Source organism: Streptopelia decaocto, assembly GCF_964273445.1.
Source record: "Streptopelia decaocto genome assembly, chromosome: 7".
Lineage (NCBI taxonomy): Eukaryota > Metazoa > Chordata > Aves > Columbiformes > Columbidae > Streptopelia > Streptopelia decaocto.
Window position 1 is genome coordinate 28,437,757 of NC_138661.1, and position 19,402 is coordinate 28,457,158.

At 39.1% G+C, this 19,402-nt stretch overlaps 1 protein-coding gene across 2 annotated transcripts in view; it reads right to left on the reverse strand.

The window, feature by feature from the left end:
- NPAS3 (neuronal PAS domain protein 3) overlaps positions 1-19,402 on the reverse strand; it is a 608,602-nt gene that overhangs the window by 511,730 nt on the left and 77,470 nt on the right. The window contains exon 2 of one of the 2 annotated variants that reach the window (XM_082057394.1): positions 16,224-16,313. The exons of the other annotated variant lie outside the window; for it this stretch is intronic. Coding sequence (XP_081913520.1) covers positions 16,224-16,313 — 90 coding nt within the window. The remainder of the gene's footprint in view (positions 1-16,223; positions 16,314-19,402) is intronic. 2 annotated transcript variants of the gene reach the window in all.

Consider the following 19,402-nt stretch of genomic DNA (forward strand, 5'->3'; position numbering starts at 1 on the left):
GCAGATGTAATTAGCTACTTGGAGTAGAGTCACACAGTGATCCAAGCCCTCCATATGAGCCACACATCCACAGGGTAATCATCCTAAATAACTAGGTAGTTACATTGAATTTCGAAATTACAAAAAAAAGAACTTCCTTCACAAATATTCTTTGATCCATATGCTACAGATGTTTTATATAGACTTACTTTGCACTGTATTGTGACATACACCTAAGAGAGTCTGTATGAGATATAAAATGCTACTGTTCCAATTAGACAGGATTTTATGCACCCAGGAGTTAGTGACTATGCAAGGCACAAGACAAATGAGAGACCAGTCTTACGGCAATTAAAATAGTTCAAGGAAAAATCAGCTACTATCTAATAAAGACCCATGCATCTCAAGGAAGGTAGATCTTATCTTTAATTTACATTAAATCCAATCTTCCTATGAAGATCTGGAAAAATAATTTCTGAAAAAACCCACCTGATTATTCTGGTAGGAACTGAAAACCAGAAGTAGGATCAGTGCTTTGGAAGAACATAGAATACTGGTGAGCCAGAAAGCAGTTTGTTGGGTTTTAAGGACATGGAAGGCTTTAAATGACTCAAAAAATTATTCAAGGTGTGCAGATTTTTTTCTTAACAGTTCTTAAAAGAAGGTGGGGACATGGGCAAGGGAGTTAAAAAAAGGCTCAGAGAAAAAAATACTCACGCACTGCATACTTATATAAAATGGTATCACATAGTAGAGCATGTTTAGAAAATTCTCTTTTTCATATACAAATCAAGATTTATCATCTGAATAAAATGAGGGTACAAAAAACAGCATGATTTTCATATTTAAATCTGCTTTCAAATATGCTATTAAAAAAGCCACATGCAAAAAAAAAAAAAAAAAAAAAGAAAAAGAAATGTGTATGCAATAGCATGAATTCTACCACAACATTTTTCCTCACCAGTGTGGTAAATTACAGCTCTGACCTAAATTTTCAAATGTTTATTGAGTGGATTGTTTACTACCATATAATAAACATCGTAACAACAGTATTTATGTTTTAAGTAGTATTTTTTTAGTTCCCTTGCATCTGAGACCATAATCAAATTACGTAGTACAGTTCCCCGATTACCTCCCTGCTTCATTATCCTTACCTGTTTTCCCTGGCAGACGCTGTTTGCAGTGCCATCTGGAAGGCACACTGTGGTCTCCCAAACACAAGCCTTAAGCCAGGAGAAACATCATTGGAAGTGATGGGCACATTAAAACCTGTATCAGGCACTGATCTACCTACCCAAGTGCTCCCAACAGCTCTACACAGTGCTGGTGTGTCTGCCATAATGAGTGTACCCATCTTTCTAGGGCAGGAGGTTAAGGAATGGTGAACACAAGCAGTGACAGAGGAAGCTACAGGGATAGCAGTGAATAAATAGGAATATGGGTTAGTGGTGCGGAGAATTTCAGTATCACAACATAAGCATGAAGGGGAGGGAGGAAAAAAAAAAACAACACAGTAATTTCCTGTTTATAGTCACTACTGCATTTGGCTTAAAATATAATAATTTTCTGTTCCTGAGGTCATCTTGCTACCTTTATGCAATATGCAATGCCTGTATCAACTCAAACTATGCTCTTCATTCTAATGCAGATGTAAAATTTTACTTAAACACAATAGAGGGCTAATATTTGCATACATTCGATTTGGTCATCCAAGCTGAATTTAGTTATATGTCAATCAAAAATATCTACATGTAACAGCCAAAGCAAGGCAGCCTGCAAAGCTACAAATATGGTGTTGTGGGAACAACAACAAACAGGAACACTTATTTGAGATTTACAAACTAGTCTTAGACAAGCACATGGACAAAGTTAAAACAGTATACAAATGTTAATCTAGAAGAAGCTACATACCAAAATGAATTTGAATATATTTCACCAAATCACCTATTATCAAATATATAACTATAAACAGATAAACCTTATATCATGCCTTTAGAGTAAACACACTTGGAACACAGAAAGTAGCAACTCCTAGATCAGAGGAGCCCTTGTAAAGCCCTCCTACCCCATTGCAGAGCCTGACTTTGACTAGTATTTTCTGCTGCACTCCAACTTATTGCAAACATCCCAACAGCACAAGGCTTTAGAATGTTCATAGGCAGCAAGGAGTGAGACTGTGCACATGAGGTATTCTCCAGTAGCAAGTTTAGGGGAGGAAAAACAAATAAACAAACAAACCCCAAACAAAACAAACAAACACACAACAAAACAAAATACAAACAAGAAACCTCCTCTCCCTCGCAGCCATGAGAATATTGCTGCCATGCCACCAAGTCCTTGTACTTAGATGCTTTCAAGAGCTGTATGGCTAGTGCTAATTATCCTTTAAAAAGCACCCAGGTGAGGAGGCTCTGCAAGCCTGGAAGCTCAAAGGAGGAGGACTCCACCTCTTTAAACTGTTGCTGAGGAAAAGGGCACTTGTCCTAATAAAAGCCAGGGCATTGAAGGGTCAGCCAATTCCCATATAAAAACAATCTGAACATCTGTGAAACATGACATTTATTCACCTTTCTTATGAATTCTTAAAAGACTAAGAGCAGAGTCTCCCTCAAATTAAGGGAGAAGATCTGTTTCTGGTTTTCAAATTAAAATAGAGGCTATCTGGTGTAAACTAGGGGGAAGGATGAATAGTTCATCGCTAGGACTACTTTTACTCTGGTGAAATAGGCAGTGGTCCATGAATGCATCCAAGTATCTATCCAAGAGAAATTAAAAAACTTGGACTGTACAACAGTCAGAAAAGTTAATGTAATTCTTTACATTCTGGAACGTATTTCATTCCATCTAGTGACAATGTCAATAATTAGATTTCAGTTTAACCTCCAAGAGATAACCTAGGCCTGAAGCAGTTGATTTGCTCTTCCTTTGACATCTCACAAAAGACCCATTTATAACTTGAAAGTACACTTAGGGAGGAGGTGAGATAACAGTAAGGCAACATCAACAACGGGAAAACCCTACCTAATGAAGTTAACCTGTTCAGTAAACTTCACAGATTTTGCCTGTTGCACAGTACCATGCTCCCATAAAATACGAATCTATGATCTGTGAACTTCACAGCCATTCACTCGTCCTCTTTTACAGATGACTCCTGACCTTTTCTAGCAATTTCAATGAGACAGTTACCATTGATACTGGACACATGCCTGATGCTCCCCAAGGTGATACAAATCAGAACTGCCTCTCATTCTAAGTCCAGCATGCAATACCACCATCACCAGTAAGCAAGCAGCAATGCAGCAATTCTAAAAGCTTGTTGCTACCCCTGAAAGCAAGAAGGCCACCTGCTATGAAACCGTAAAATGCTCTCCTCGGCATAAGATCTCAGGCATTATGCCTGACCCAGTTATGACCACCAGGCCTTTCACTTTGGTTCTGGTTGAGACATTTTTGAGGGGATGAAAAAAGCTCAGAATACTTTCGGAGAGTTTTTGTTTACATCATTTGATTTCAGGGCAAAGGAGCTCAATTTAGGAGCTCAATCGGGATTTAGTAGGGATAGCACTGTCACAATTAATCAGGCAAATCACACCATCAGCAGGATTCCACAAAGACCAAAAGTGAAATATGTGAAGTAACTTGGAAGATTAAATTTCTCACCCTTAATTCAAAGTCTACAACAAGAATACCTCAAATGAAAAAAAAACTTCATTATATTATGAAAAGTAGAACTGATTTTTAAATGCAGTGCAGCTCTTGAGTCTTTTTATCCCTACGATTATTCACTACAGAGTCATGGAACAACTAACGTCCCTTCAAATGCTACAATAAGACTCTTATTTTGTTGAGCTTTGAAATCAAGAAAAGTGAATGACTAAAATCAGATGAGGTCTGCATTAGAAGCATTTTGCCAATAGAGCAATCTTGGTACACTCCTGTGGAAAAGCAGTAAGCATGTAATCAGCTATATCAGCAAAGGTCTGTTTTGGACCCATACAGGAAATTCACCACTTATTAGCAAAACAAGTTAATATCAGTAAAAGAACAGTTTTGCAAGCAAAATAGTATCTGCTATAGAGGTTTCTGCTGATGCGGCTTTCTCCAAGTGGGATGCTACACCATTTAAATATGTCTAATTGACCAAGCTACAGCAAAGTATACTATAGACTTGGCTTGTATTCTGCTCTTAATCTTAGCTCAGTATTTCACCCAAAATATTTTGATCATTTTCTGTCCCTACTGAATAACAAAACCCACTCAATTCAACTTGCCAAGCTAGCAAAGTATGAATGTCTTTTTTAGTAAAACAGCCAGCTCAAAATGTAGCATGCAGCAGCATTCTCGAGGCAAAGAAAATACTGCTAGACAACGCAACAGTACATGCTACACCAAAGCACAGTGATGATCAAGGCATTGCTCAGTATTGGTCACTGACCATACAGGTGATGTACTGCCTGGTCTACAGCCCAGTGCGGGGAGTGTCTGCAGCCCTGGGGTACTTCCAGACAGCCCTGGGACTAACAGGCTGTCAAATTCACTGCACCCTGTAGTGCAACCTGTTGCATGAGCCCTTTTACAGATTGACAATCTTCGCGCTCTCTTTGCCTGAACTGTCTGTATAGGCATGACTAAGAATCATCAGCAGAGAGTGCCCTCAGAAATGTCAGGTTTTCCACTGGGGAAAGGAGGAAATGCATAGTAGCCCCTCTCCCCGGCCACATGAAGGAGCACGTACAGTAGCTTATGTGAGAGGATATGCAGAAGAAGGGGACAGCGCCAATGTTCCTTCTCCTAATGCTAGGATAGCCTGCTATCTTAAGAGGTAGCAAAGGTAATAATAACAGGTAGCAAAGTCCACCGCAGTCACGAGGTTTATGGACGTACTGCCCTAGGCATGCAAATAAGTCACTAGAAAGGGCTGGAAAACTATACAGAAGACTTCTAGGCAAGTTGATAATTGATCGATTCATAGAAATTCAGCAGCTCAAGAACTCCACAAAGATGTGTATGGGCCCTGGCTGCAAGTCAACTGTGGAGGAAGCACACAGCAGCGTCACAGCCAGCTACGGACAGCTACACAAAATTAATTCATTCAACTGCTGCTCCGTTCCCCACAGTCCATTTAACTGACTTTTGTGTGGAGGTAGGGGAATTTCACCTTTTATATAGACGCAGCTGGAAAGACTTCACACACAAATTATTCCCAGTACACATCCTCTAAATAGTGCAGCCTCATTAAATGGTACATGATATAACATCTTAAACTCCTCTGTGTCACAGTCTGCAATGGCACAAACCCAGCATCACTTATGAAACTGTGAGATAAAGTTCAATGCAAGCATAGCAGGCAAAGGTATCTACTTTCATGAATCTCTGGTTGCTCAATGAGTAGAAAACTGAAGACCTGAAGTGTGACAGACTTTGTCTTTCCTTATTGTTGATCAGATTTTTTGCTTTGTATTTATGAGAAATGTATTCCCTATTAACCAGAAATTTAGCGGAAAGCCTAATGATATAATCTTTGGTTCATACGGTATTGAGGTATTTTTTTATTTTTAATAACACAGGATTTTTTATACCTAAAAATGACAAATTAAAAATTGCCACCTCCCCATAGCACTCCAGCAGAGGTATGCTCTATGCTTCCGTTGCCTTTTTCCTTAAAATTATCATACTTTTCTTCTTTTTAAATGTGTATGCACAAATGTGTATATGAACATGGAACTTTAAGATCATAAGCATCTCAAAAAAATGTTGTACAAAAAAATTTCACAAAATGTAATGCAAGTTGTGTTTTCTGTATACCAGTTTGAGGTGACATGGACTTCGCTAAATTTTTGCATGTTTTAACTGAAGCAGCATTTGTCTGAAAGAGAAAGTAAATCAGTATAAATACTTTAAATTGACTACAGATACTGTTAGCAATAAAGGAATTTTAGCAGAAGGTCAACCGTTTTGTCATAGGTCAGACATTTAGTGATATTGTTGCATCTGTATGTGGAACGTGAGTTGTGTCACTATTGTATCATGAAGGCGTATGGCCAGGTGGGAGAATTAATAGATTGCTAAACAACTTAAGCTATGTACAGTGCCACACAGGTCTGCTAAGTAGCCAAGGAAAAAAAAGAATAAAAGACAAACACACACACACACACACACACACACACCAACAACAAAAACACACACCACCTTCAAAGCACAATTTTGAGGTTTGCTTAGAGAAATATTTTTGGAAGGTGTAGGAAAAATGAGGGACAAAATGTTGTCCAAAAGCTTCATTTGTGGTGAACTCTGAACTTATTTTTCAATAAAACATTATGCTTTATGACTTCATTACTTTATCTTCTAGTAATTTGAAAAGTAGATTTAGTTCTAAATAAAAGCATCACTTGGAAATGAAATTTAAACTAATTCATTTAATAAGAAAATTGCTATGAAAGATTTCAGGGATTCCAAAATCCACTTCTTTGCCCTTCTTCTGGGATTAACACATACATTAAATTTGCTAACCATTTGCAAATAATCTAGCTTTGTCTCCAGAAACAGCCTTTTTTTAAAAAAAAAAAAAAAAAAAAAAAGAAAAGATAATTCACTAGTAGCCATCACTACAGACACACACATTTTCAAGGGAGAATTGTGCTCCGTATTTCAACATCATCACTATGCAAAACAAGCCTCACATTACTTTAGAGAAAGGCTGCATCCATCTCATACTGCTGCAAGAATGCTCATGACTCACTGCCCCTGTTTGGTTGCAACTCATCAGTGCCGGCAGCCCTAAGTTGCTCCCAGCCATTATCACCAGCAGCTCTGAAATATGGATTAAGTCTACCCCAAGTACTCCGTGCAGAGAAAAAACTCTTTGAGCCCTTTATTCCCTACAGAGTACCTGTGCAGGAGAATAAATCAATGATGTGAAAGAAAACATAAAATCTTTCCCAGTAAAATTTGCAGATAACACAAAAGATAATAAAATGGTAAATACCAGGGAGTTGTCAGTTCCACAGATTGCATGGCAGTCTGGGCTCACCTGAATAAGATATGTTTTAACACAGCTGAGCACAAAGCTGTCTGTCTAGTAACTAAGAGCACAGATTCCAAACAAAGACAATATAATAACCTAGGAAGAGGCATAGAGATGATGGTGGATAATCATATTAATATTAGCCTACAGTGCAATGCCCTGGCTAGAGCAGCAAAAAAGATCCTTTGGCATACAAGGAAGTAAAGACGGAATAGTAATAGGAAAGAATTACAAAAATCACTCCCAATGTTGAGACAGAGAATCTCTCAATTTCAAACAGCATGTGATGACAAGGTTCTGGTTTACATCTGTAATCCCTGAGCACTACCACAGGAACAACTAACAGACTACACTAGCATTCAAACTAGAAAGACTTAATTGAAATCTACAAAAAGCATTCAAATTCTGGAAAACTTTCCGTACTAAGAACGAGAATCCTGTGTCAGAGGAGGATGAACAATCACTGGGTTACCATCTATGAATATGTAAATGGAGGGTAAGAACTGTGGAGTATCATGAATATTAAAGGACTTTTTACCTTCTTAATGCTGGTTTTGGTACGTTTCTGCAACATAAAAGTTAGAAAACTCCAGACTAAAAACAAGGTAACAATACTTTAACAATAAGCACATTTCATCTAAAGAGAGGCAGGATTTTCTTTCACCTGAAGTTCTTATAATCAGCATTTGCCTTTTAAAAGAACCAGAAGTTGCAAGATAGTGTTACTATCTTATATTGTTCTTCTAAATCAAAAGATGGTGGAGAATTGGAACCCTACATTTCAAAAGCATACCTAAAATGCTCCAGGATAGCTTTGTTGCTCCAACTTACGTAAGCTTTAGGGCAAGTATTAATATTTGCCTAACGCCTTATATTTGGGGGATAATTATTTCCCTTTCCTCCTCCTTCCCTTCCTGCAAGTTGCAAAACGATCATATAAATTGTTATTAAGCCACACAAACTTGTTATCTTACTTACTGCTTCTCCAAGTAATATTTCAGATACACTTAGCATTAATGCTTCTGTTTTTGTGCAAAGCAGCGAGTTACTGAAAGAGCATGGGAAAAGTGAAACCTTGCTGAATACACAGAGTAGCTCAGTCACAGATAATTTGAATTGATCTCTCAATTTCTGAAACCAGTAACACAACGAGGGGGGAGGAGAGCGAGAGAGGAGGGGAATGACACAAAACAAAAAGAACCCTTCATCTCTGAAATGAAAATGAAATGCAAAAACAATTTCTGTAGCATATAAAAAAACCTGTCTTAACAGCAAATTAGCAGACTGTAAATAATATCCTACTGAAAGGATGTGGTTAAGGGACATGAAGATCCAGCCAGTTTAACATGGACTGTGTGCAACACATCAAAAGGTAATTGCCTAATTGGTCAATTGACCAATACCAAATTCACTTCAGGATTTAGCTCAGAATAGACATTACAATTAGATACTGCAAGGATTAAGTTAATCTTCAAAATTTGTATTGAACTATAAACTGAATAGATTTTGTAAATCTAAACATCGCCCTCCATTACTCAGTGGAAGAAAATTTTCAGGTTAACATGTATGTATCGCACCTATTCTCTATTCAGACTACGTTTCATTAAACTCAAAGTAGAATTTTAAAGCCAGTGCAACATCTGTGTCATAATAGAAATATAAGTATGACAATTTCTGTTATTGAAAAATTATATTTTGAGTGCTGTTGTCCCAAAAGCTCCAATCAGCCAAGGATGATCTTTCAAGGTCCCTTCTAATCCCTAACATTCTGTGGTTCTGTGATTAGCTGTTCAACTTAATGCTGGCCAGTGATCATTAATCATTTTAATGTGTCACAGCTAATCTCGTTTCTTACCCAGAGAAAGCCCACTCTCTTATGTTACGTGTAAGGAGATGTTGGCTCACTTTTGGATGTGTTTTAAATTTGGCCAAAAACTTCTTTTTTTCTTTTATTTTTCTTCCTGCAAAAGACATCTAGAACAGCTCAGCACAGAGAACCTGCAGATATGCTCAAAGCTACACCAAGGTGAGAGCAGACATAGGAAGCTGTAACAGGGATAAAGTTTTGCCAGGTAGCCTCCCACTGAGGCTGTAGGAATCAAATTATTTATATTAAAAGATATGTTACTTGCCCTAGTAGTGGCTTTTCTGCCATTTACTGATAGAGAATGAATTAGTTTATTAGCTTTCAGTATTTTCTAAAAAGACATCAAATTTATGAAGAGGAGATGCATAGAATCTTCTTCAACTACACTTATTAAATTCACATTGCAAGGAGAAAAATCAAGATGTGAAGTGAGGGAACCCAAAGAAAGACCCACTGTGCAAGGAGATGGAGGCCTCTCTTTCCTGTTTTACCAGAGCAGATCAAACTAGTAGCTTCTTCAATATGTTATTTCTTAGATTAACCCCTAAACATGGGATACTAACTCATCATTAGAAAAAAGCTCATGTACCCTGTAGCATTTGCATGAATGACAGCCCTGTTGTCCAACAGGTTACACGTTTTTCCTGCAGCCAAAGTAATTGTATCTTTTCCTCAGTTATATGCTATCAGATGAGTCAGGATATACAAGTAGTCTGAAAAGTCTTATGTCTTTTAAAGTAAATTTATGTGCAACACCACCAGTAAGAAACAAAGAGATGGAAAAAGCTAACAGCATCTCAGCCATTCTCTGTGCTGCTTAAATGGCCATACTGACCTGAACCAGCAGGCCCAGCTACAGAGGAGCCCAGAGGGGCATTTAACCCACCTTCATGAAGGTGGAAATCTCCATTTGGAACTATTAGCTCCTCCTCTGCAGGTCTTTTAGTGCTTGGTCCACATTAAGGTGGTGATGAGCACTGGAGACTACTTCAACAACCCAGAGAAATCCTTCATCTTCCCCTGTTCTCTACTGATCAAATGCCATCACTAGAAACCCTGGGAGAGCTATTTGAACCATTAAAACATCTATATTCTTGTTTGTGTTGCTTACCAGGGCCACAAGATTTCTTTGGCATAAAAAGCAATTCTGTTTTTGTTTTATCCATTTGAGCAATAAATCTTAATTTAAACCTTAGAGGCTGACAGGAATTGTTAAGCCTTGTGCCTCCTTTTCTCAGTTGTACAAATATTTATGGTTTTGAGTCAACACATAGTCTTAGAGGAGATTACTTTTGTCTGTTAAGTTTGGATCTTTTGAGCCTTTATAGGCTCAGGATGAGCCCCCGCTGGACCCGTTGCTTGTCAAGAGAGGAGGACTTGTGGGTGATGTGATGGTTGAAGCCTATCCTGGGTACAGTGATCACAAAGTGACAGAGTTTTCTATTCTCAGAAAAGTAAGGAAGCTGGTTCACACAACTGCTACCTCGGACTTCCATCGGGCAGGTTTTGTTCTGTTTAGGAGTCTGGTTGACAGACTCCCTTGGGTGGCAGTCTTGAAGGGTGAAGGGGTCCAGGAAGGCTAGACATTCTTCAAAAATCAAATCTTAAAGGCTTAGGAGCAGTCTGTCTCCGTGTGCTGAAAGACAAGCTGGCAGGAAGACCAGCCTGGCTGAACAGAGATCTTCTGCTAGAACTCAGGAAAAAAGAGTTTATGAACTTGGAAGAAGCAGCAGGCAACTCAGAAGGACTATAAGGTTGTCACAGCATTATGCAGGGAGAAAATTAGAAGGGCCAAAGCCCAACTAGAACTTAATCTAGCTGCTGCCTTAAGAGACAATAGTGTTCATAAATACATTAGCAACAAAAGAAGGACTAAAGAGAATCTCCATCCTTTATTGGATGAGGGAAGAAACATAGTGACAAAGGATGAGCAAAAGGCTGAGGTACTAAACATGTTCCTTGTGTCAGTCTTTAACATTAAGACCAGTTGTGCTCCAGGTACATAGCCCCTCTGTGCCAGAAGACAAGGACAGAGAGCCGAATGAAGGCCAAATTATCCAAGGGGAAATGGTTAGCGACCTGCTACACCACTGAGACACTCAGGTCTATGGGGCTGGATGAGATCTACCCAAGGGGTCTGAGAGAGCTAGCGGAGGTGCTTACCAAGCCAGTTTCAATCATTTATCAGCAGTTCTACCTAACTTGGGAGGTCACAGTTGACTGGAAATTGGCAAACATGACACCCATCTACAAGAAGGGCTGGATGGAGGATCCAGGGAATTACACGCTTGTCAGTCTATCCTCAGTGCCAGGGAAGATTACAGAGCAGATCATCTTGAGTGCCATCATGTGGCACATAGAGGACAACCAGGCGATCAGGCCCAGTCAGTATGAGTTTATGAAAGGCAGGTCCTGCTTGATTAGCCTGATCTCCTTCTGTGACAATGTGACCCACTTAATGGATACGGGAAAGGATGTGGATGTAGTCTACCTGGACTTCAGTAAAGCCTTTGACACTTTGCTACAGCATTCTCCTGGAGAAACTGGCAGCTCATGGCTTGGACAGGCATACTCTTCACTGGGTAAATAACTGTCTGGATGGCCAGGCTTAAAGACTTGTGGTGAATGGAGTTAAATCCAGTTGGTGGCCGGTCACAAGTGGTGTTCCCCAGGGCTCAGTACTGGGGCCAGTTCCGTTTAATCTCTTTATCAATTATCTGGATGAGGGACTGAGCACACCCTCAGTAAGTCTGCACACAGCACCAGACTAGGTGTGAATGTTGATCTGCTGGAGGGTAGGAAGGCTCAACAGAGGGATCTGGACTGGCTGGTTCAATGGGCTGAGGCCAACTGTATGAGGTTCAAGAAGGCCAAGTGCCAGGTCCTGCACCCCAGGCAGTGCTACAGGCTCAGGGAAGAGTGGCTGGAAAGCTACTTGGCTGAAAAGGATCTGGGGGTGTTGATTGACAGCTGGCTGAATATGAGCCAGCAGTGTGCCCAGGTGGCCAAAAAGGCCAACAGCATCCTGGATTGTATCAGGAATAGTGTGGCCAGCAGGACTAGGGAAGTGATCAGCCTCCTGTACTCAACACTGATGAGGCTGCACCTTGAATGCTCTGTTCAGTTTTGGGCCTCTCACTACAAGAACAACATTGAAGTGGTGAAGAGAGTTCAGAGAAGGGCAAACAAGCTGGTGGAGAGGCTGGAGCACAAGTCTGATGAGAAGCAGCTAAGGGAACTGGGGCTATTTAGCCTGGAGAAAAGACCTTATTGCTCTCTATAACTATCTGAAAGAAGTTTGTAGTGAGGTGGGTGTCAGTCTCTTCTCCAAAGTGACAAGCAATAGAATGAGAAGAAATGGCCTCAAGTTGTACCAGATGAGGTTTAGATTGGATATTAGGAAAAATTTAATCACAGGAAAGGTTGTGAATCATTAGAACAGGCTTCCCAGGGAAGCGGTTGAGTCACCATCCCTAGAGGTGTTCAAAAACTGTGTTGATGTGGCACTTGAAGACATGGTCTAGTTGTTGATTTGGCAGTGTTACGTTAATGGTTGGACTCTGTGATCTTAAGGGTCGTTTCTAACTTAAATAATTCTATGATAATGCACATAGGATCCAGGCACCAAACTGAGAATTTCCCCTCATGACCTAAGTGATACTCTGAAGGGCCACTTTATGAATGGAATAACTTCCACGCTGAGAACAAAAAAAAAAAAAAAAAAACAAACCCTGAGATATCCTATACTTGTACATGCCAGAGACTCTCTGCAGAGAAGCAAAAAAAACCCTATTCTTGACTCCTTGTGATTAGCAACAAATAAAACCAGAGCATGGGCAGGGAGCTGTGCTCCTCTTGGGCTATATCTGGAGATCATCTACCCAGGCTTGGTTCATTGTTTGACACTCCATAAAGGTGAACAAGAGTGCAAATCCTAGGTGCCTGAGCAAGCAGAAGAAAGGATTTTCAACCTGGGCAAGACAGAAAACCTTGACAGCATGAAGTTGCTAGAAATGAAGGAGAAAATACTTCTTTTTGTTGTCAATTTTCTTTGGCATCTCAAAAGAAGAGCCTGGATGATCCTGGCTACAGCTGTGGGAACCAGAAGATAAAGGGGAAATATTCAGGAGCTGATGGACAGCTGAATTCCAGGCCCATAACTGAAAAGCCTCTAGTTTTACTTCCATAGCTCAAGATATGTTATCTACTTAAAAAAACAGAATGGTAAAATCTTTTAAGAATGCTTGGTGTGTTAGTCTCTACTACTAGTAAACACAGAAACAATTTGTAATTATTTTCAAGTTTACTTTAGAGTGTTTTACAAAGCATATTTACCTGTTCAACCATGGTGGTAGACAACGGGGGGAAAAAAAAAAATCTGTTTTTTTTCCAACAGCCTTTTAAACTGTGTGTTCCACTCTGTTCCAAGCAGGATATCTAGCAGCAGCTATGAGACTCAATTGCAAGAGGATCATAAATAGACTAGAGAAATTTGTACTAAAATATTTATTATTTTGCCTATTTTATATACATTAGCTAATGTAATCATTAGTCCAGCTCCTCAGGAATTTGGGTTGCGAAGCTTTTTGCAATTGTTTCTTTTAATAGTACTATAATGTATTTGCCAATCCACACTTTTAAGAACTCTTACAAACTCTTATTTCTCGTATGTATTAGCACTAAGATTTGACTAAAGAGGTTATTTCCCCACATGTTTTCTGAGAAGTATTTTTGGATTAGGAGGTCATGGCGTGATCTTTTCAAATTTTTACAAAAAGGATCCGAATATCTCAATTTCAACTACTAAGTAGCTTTACACAAAGTACCTTCAGTAGTTACATGGTTAAGCATAAATCCAGAGTAGGCTCTCTGCATAATACTTCTTTTAATTTTAAAACAGACTGGATGAAAAACAATCAAGCTCCCAAATCCAAGATTTTGTGTCCTCTCCTGCTCTGTACAGCCAGTCCTTAAGATTCCTTTAATTCTCAGAATAAGTAGTTCACTGTTTTGTGCCCAGCCCAGAAATTATCCTACAGGAAAAAGGAGGGTCACACAGCCCTTTCTGTTTACCACTAGCAGCCTTTTTACATCCATTCTCTAATCAAGGAGAGACTGAGCCTGCATAAGATATGCACATGAACATCTAGTACCAAACATTCACATGTCTCGTAGCACTAAGTATAAGCTTTAAAAGTGTCATGAAAAGAGCTTGACCTTTTTTTCCTGATTAGTGAGAAGTTTTCAGTAACCTGTTGTTATATCATTGGAAAAAAATTACTGCAGGAAAAAGTACCAAAAACATCAGTTGGGAAGAAGACAGAAATAATACCTCAGAGGAGTCAAATAGCATGGAAGAAGCAACCAAGAAAAAATTTCACTAATCAAAAAGCTTTCCATATTTTCTGGAGGATGACCTAGCAGTTAGTTTTCCAAAATAATCCATGGTGTTTTTCTACAAGTGAGGTAAACTGGGGTATAATACTTCAAAATTCACATTCCAGTATGACAAAACAGATGTCAAAACCAACACTTTCATCACCAGTCCAATTTTTTGATTTTCCCTTTTATTTGAAAAGCTACTTAGCCAATGCCTATTTGTAATTGTATACCTACTTCTAAGCGAACATCTACTATGCCATTTTGTGGTCTGCACAGCTAGTTGTTTTTAACTACACTGAGTATAAATCCTACCAAATTTTCAAAATTGTAATCAAATATTTTGCAGCATTCAGAGTGAAGTCATCACTGTATTTAACACTCATGACAAACTGTGCCAAGTTTTCTTATTTCCAGAAAGTTTCAAAATCTTGAAGTTGTTGTAAAATCTGGTATAAATAGTGCACAACAAATCTGCTTCATACATTTAAACAAATGAATACATTTTAACGATTACTGAACTAGTGTTACAAAAAAAAAGTAAAACCACTGAAGTTAAGTTCTATGGTGACATTTAAGACCATGCTAGATCTAGACCGCTTTAGTTACCCTGGACACTACCATTATTTGGAGACATAGAAACAAAATGATATAAATTCAAGAAGTTCAAGAAATATTTTTAAGTCAGTGTAAAATCATGAATAAGTCATATCTCACACCAAAAGTAGCCATTCACAAAAGAGCCACACAAAAGGGCAGATTTTCATTCTGGGTCACCAAGTTACACTGATGCTGTAAGTATATTGATAAATCTTGATTTTTCTTTTCCTCTGACTTCCATAAACCAAAAAGATAGTCTTTCTTCATTTACACTGAATTAACAGCTTTTCCTGATATGGTTGTACTCATTGCTAAAAGAAAAGATTCAAGAAACAAGCAGCAGGTTATGGAATAGAAAGAGGGGATGGGAGAATGACCTAAAACATTATAATGAGTATGACTGCCTTGCCAAAGAAACATGTTGCAATGCAGAGTACAAGTGATCTTTACAAGTTAAAGGGGTTTTGGAAAATGAAAGCTTTTATACATAAGAGGAAAATTATGACACTGGGATACAAAACAAGAATATAGATGGTGTGAGAAGTAAATACTAAGTAATAGAAAGCAGTTTCAGAATCCAGTGAAATAACAGAAAATTCATAATGCATTTACAATATATTCATGCAAAATTATCTACAACACATCTGTCAAATGTATACTTTCAAATTCTATGCAAAAATAGATTATTAAATCATTACTACAGTAAAATAGAAACATCACTGATTGCAAAAACAACAGAAGTCAAGCACGTTTCATTTGCCTGTCCACAGCAATAGCACTTTTGTCAGAAACACCAGAAACAGTCTGGAGTTATGCACAAAAGCAGGCGCTGTTAGGGCCATGGACAAAGGCAAATGACTGCAAAGCAAGAGGACTCAACTTCAATTTAACTGTCCTGTAAGGTACATGCTAATTAGCTGCAAAGCTATGAAATCCTAGCTAGCATGTTAAGTCTGCTACATGACAGTATAATTTGACTTCTTAAAGGATTATGCAAATTACAACTCATCATTCCATTACACGTCTGAAAAAAAGTGACAGCTAATTTATACATAACACACCTTTCAAATCCCTAAGATGTGAAGCACCTGTGCAATACATTTTGCCTAGATTTTCTAGTGTATACATTCTTGTTTATTGCACTGTACAGAAACATATCTAAGAGATTTAGTAAAGTCATAGGGGGGTTCATTTGCTTTTTAGCTTTTAGAGCACAATCCCAAAGAATTAAACAACATATTTCTGTCCCTGCTCTAGAGGTTTTGCACACAAGTAGAAGTGTACGGTTTCAACACGTGTAATTTCTGAATAGCGGGAGAGCACGAGCACTAAATGCACGAGCTAGAGGCAAGACTCACACAGATTTCAACATACTTCTGGTAGGTAGATTCACAGTAGATTCCGTCATATCGGTAGATTTTCCTACATTCTGATTGGTTGGGCAGAGGATGCTGGACAGTTATTCTGTAGAGGCATCAAAAACAGATAGACATGACTAGAGGTTCTCTACAGGTAACTGTAATGCAGGACAAATAAGTATGTTGAAATTGATTTTTTTTTATTTTTAAATTAAACACCTTTCTGATCTCTTTACATCAACTGCCTTGTGCACATAACATCCAGAATTTTCACTTTTCAAAATTTGCACTGAGAGTAAACTAAACTTCAGTTCTCCACAAGAACAGTATTTTTTTCCCCATCAAATAAAAGTGGAAGCGGTAAAGAATTTAATGAACCAAATTGATAGTTCACATAGTTTGTGCATATACAATAGTGCCTATAAAATTGATTATTTATTGTTTACTGTTGCAATCCTTCCACAGGCAGAACATCCATTTACATCAGTTGGGAGTTTGTCCAGACAAAGACCAAATAACCCTCCAATTTAAAACGTCAACAGCGATTCTCACATTTGCACAGAATGAGGATGTTGTGGCATTATAAGGACTGTGATTGAAGGCGCTCAGCACCATCTGAATAATGCCATATGTTCTCAGATCAACTGAAAGAAAATGAAAGTGATTGGCAGCAATCAGGAGGTGCGCAGCATCTTGTAAAATCAGGCCCTAAAAGATTTGTCAATCATTCTATTATTCATCCCTCCCCAACTCCCTGTTAGTAGAAAATATAATTTGGCTATAAAAATTCAATGTTGTTTTTAAAATATACTTCGGAATTGCACACAAAACAGTACCCACCAATTTTCTTACCCCCCACCCCCCGGCCTTCTCTGGAATAAAAACACATTTGACATGCTTTTGTATCTTTCACAAATTAATATATTTTTGCTTTTAATATAATGGTAGTACACTAGAGTAAGTACAAATTATTTGAGAAATGTTACATTTTTCAAATGTAGAATTTTAGGTTGTGAATTTTTTAAAAATAAATATTCTTCTCAATATAGCATTTTTTTATTACTTTGTTTTTTACATTATAACATCTATATAGCTCTAAGCTAGTCTTGTGTTTTAAAAATCACATATTTGTGTCAACAGTAATTTAAGAGTGGAGATTTGAGAAAAAAAATAGTATCATTATCAAGCAACAAGCTTTACAAGAAATGGAAAGTTATGTACTGTGGAAACTGAGGGCTTTCCTCCTAGACTGCACCTACACAGAGTGGCAAGCACACACATCTTCATGTCTCAACAACCATGGTCCCTTGCTCATTTAAATTGGAAACCTGGTCTGGGCATCTGCCTCAGTGCTGGTTTTGGCCCATGGGAACCCACATGCAGGAGGGAGGAGACAGGTACCTCATGATGGCAGGACCAAACACCCCCAAGTCCTGGGATACTCCTGAATTCACTGATTAAGGCATTGCTAGAGAGACTTAATTTATTGTGATATCCAGTGCCTTTAACTTAGATGCCTAAGCACCATATAGTGTATGACGAGAGCCAAGTATGTTAAAATAGGATTTGCAACACAAGTACTACCTGCAGGGTAGATAGTGCTCTGCTCTGCACTGGTGCGGCCTCACCTGGAGCACTGTGTGCAGTTCTGGGCGCCACAGGATAAAAAGGATATTAAAGCTACTAGATAGTGCCCAGAAGACAGCCATTAATCTGGTAAAGGGTTTGGAGAGGAAGCTGTATGAGGAGCAGCTGAAGTCACTGAGTTTGTTGAGCCTGGAGAAGTGGAGACTGAAGGGAGACCTCATTGTCGCTCCAGCTTCCTCACAAGGGGAGGAGGAGGGGCAGGCACTGATCTCTTCTCTCTGGTGACCAATGACAGAACCTGAGGGAATGGCAGGAAGATGTGCCAGAGGAGGTTTAGGTTGGGCATTAGGAAAAGGTTCTTCACTTAGGGGGTGGTAGAGCGCTGGAACAGGCTCCCCAGTAAGGTAGTCATGGCTGCAAGCCTGACAATATTCAGGAAGAGAGTGGACAATAATGCCTTCAGACACATGGTGTGAACTGTGAAGCTGTCCTATGCAGGGGCAGGAGTTGGACTAGATGATTCTTGTGGGTCCCTTCCAACTCAGGACATTCTATGATTCTAGGGAACCATGCAAGTTATGAAAAAAAAAAAACAGTCCATAACAAGAGAGTTTCTTCTGTGTTGTTTGTGCCCAGGATACACATATGCTTCAGTCTGGATCACCCAGAAATGCCCATGCCAAAGCAAATTCAAGTCTCAAAATCTTCAGTGCATTGTCCCATTGGCTGACCCACACTTCTTTGACTCCCTCCTGGCCTCCCACTTCCTGCTCCTTGAAACAAGACTAGAAGAGATGCCAGGTTTTACATGGCTTCAGAAAAGACATGAGAACTAGGCTTTCCATGCCTCTCAGCCAGAGGAGATTCAAACATACATGCCCCACAGCTCCAAAGATTACCACAGGCTCCTTGATAACCACTGTTCTAAAGTAAGCACATGTTAACTCTTCCTGTTAAAACAAGGATACTTTAAAAAAAAAAAAAAAAATCAGTACTCATTGGATGAAAGGGAGCCAGTGAGAGCATGTTATATTAAAAGTCATTCAAAAATGTATAAGCAGTCCTTGTAAAAACTATCAGAATCCTTCCCAGATGAGTGCCCTCATCACAGGGCTTCAGAATTATGCTCTCTCTTGCACTGGTTCTCTGGCCAAATGAACCTTGAATAGTAATACTGATTATTGCTATTACTTGAGTAGTTAAACAAGTGGAGCAGAATATGGCTTAGTCCAGAAAACCTTTAATCTGAAACAGTCACGGCATTCTGCTGGGAAGTAGAAGACATGGGTTTGAACAGCCTTGTGATGAAATAGGTCCTAAATAAGTATGCACTGCACCAAGGTAGTGCAGCATACCAGCCAGCTGGCATTTGATTGTTTGGGGTTTTTTTGGTCTTTTTTCAAATGGGTGACAGACAAACTGAAACACAGGAAGTTCCATCTGAACATCAGGAAACACTTTTTTGCTGCAAGGATGACAGAGCACAGGCACAGGTCACTCAGAGAGGCTGCGGAGTCTCCACACATGGAGACAGTCAACCTGCTTGGACAACCCGCTCCAGGTAACCCAGCTTCTCCAACTCAGTTCTTCCAACCTCAACCGTCCTGT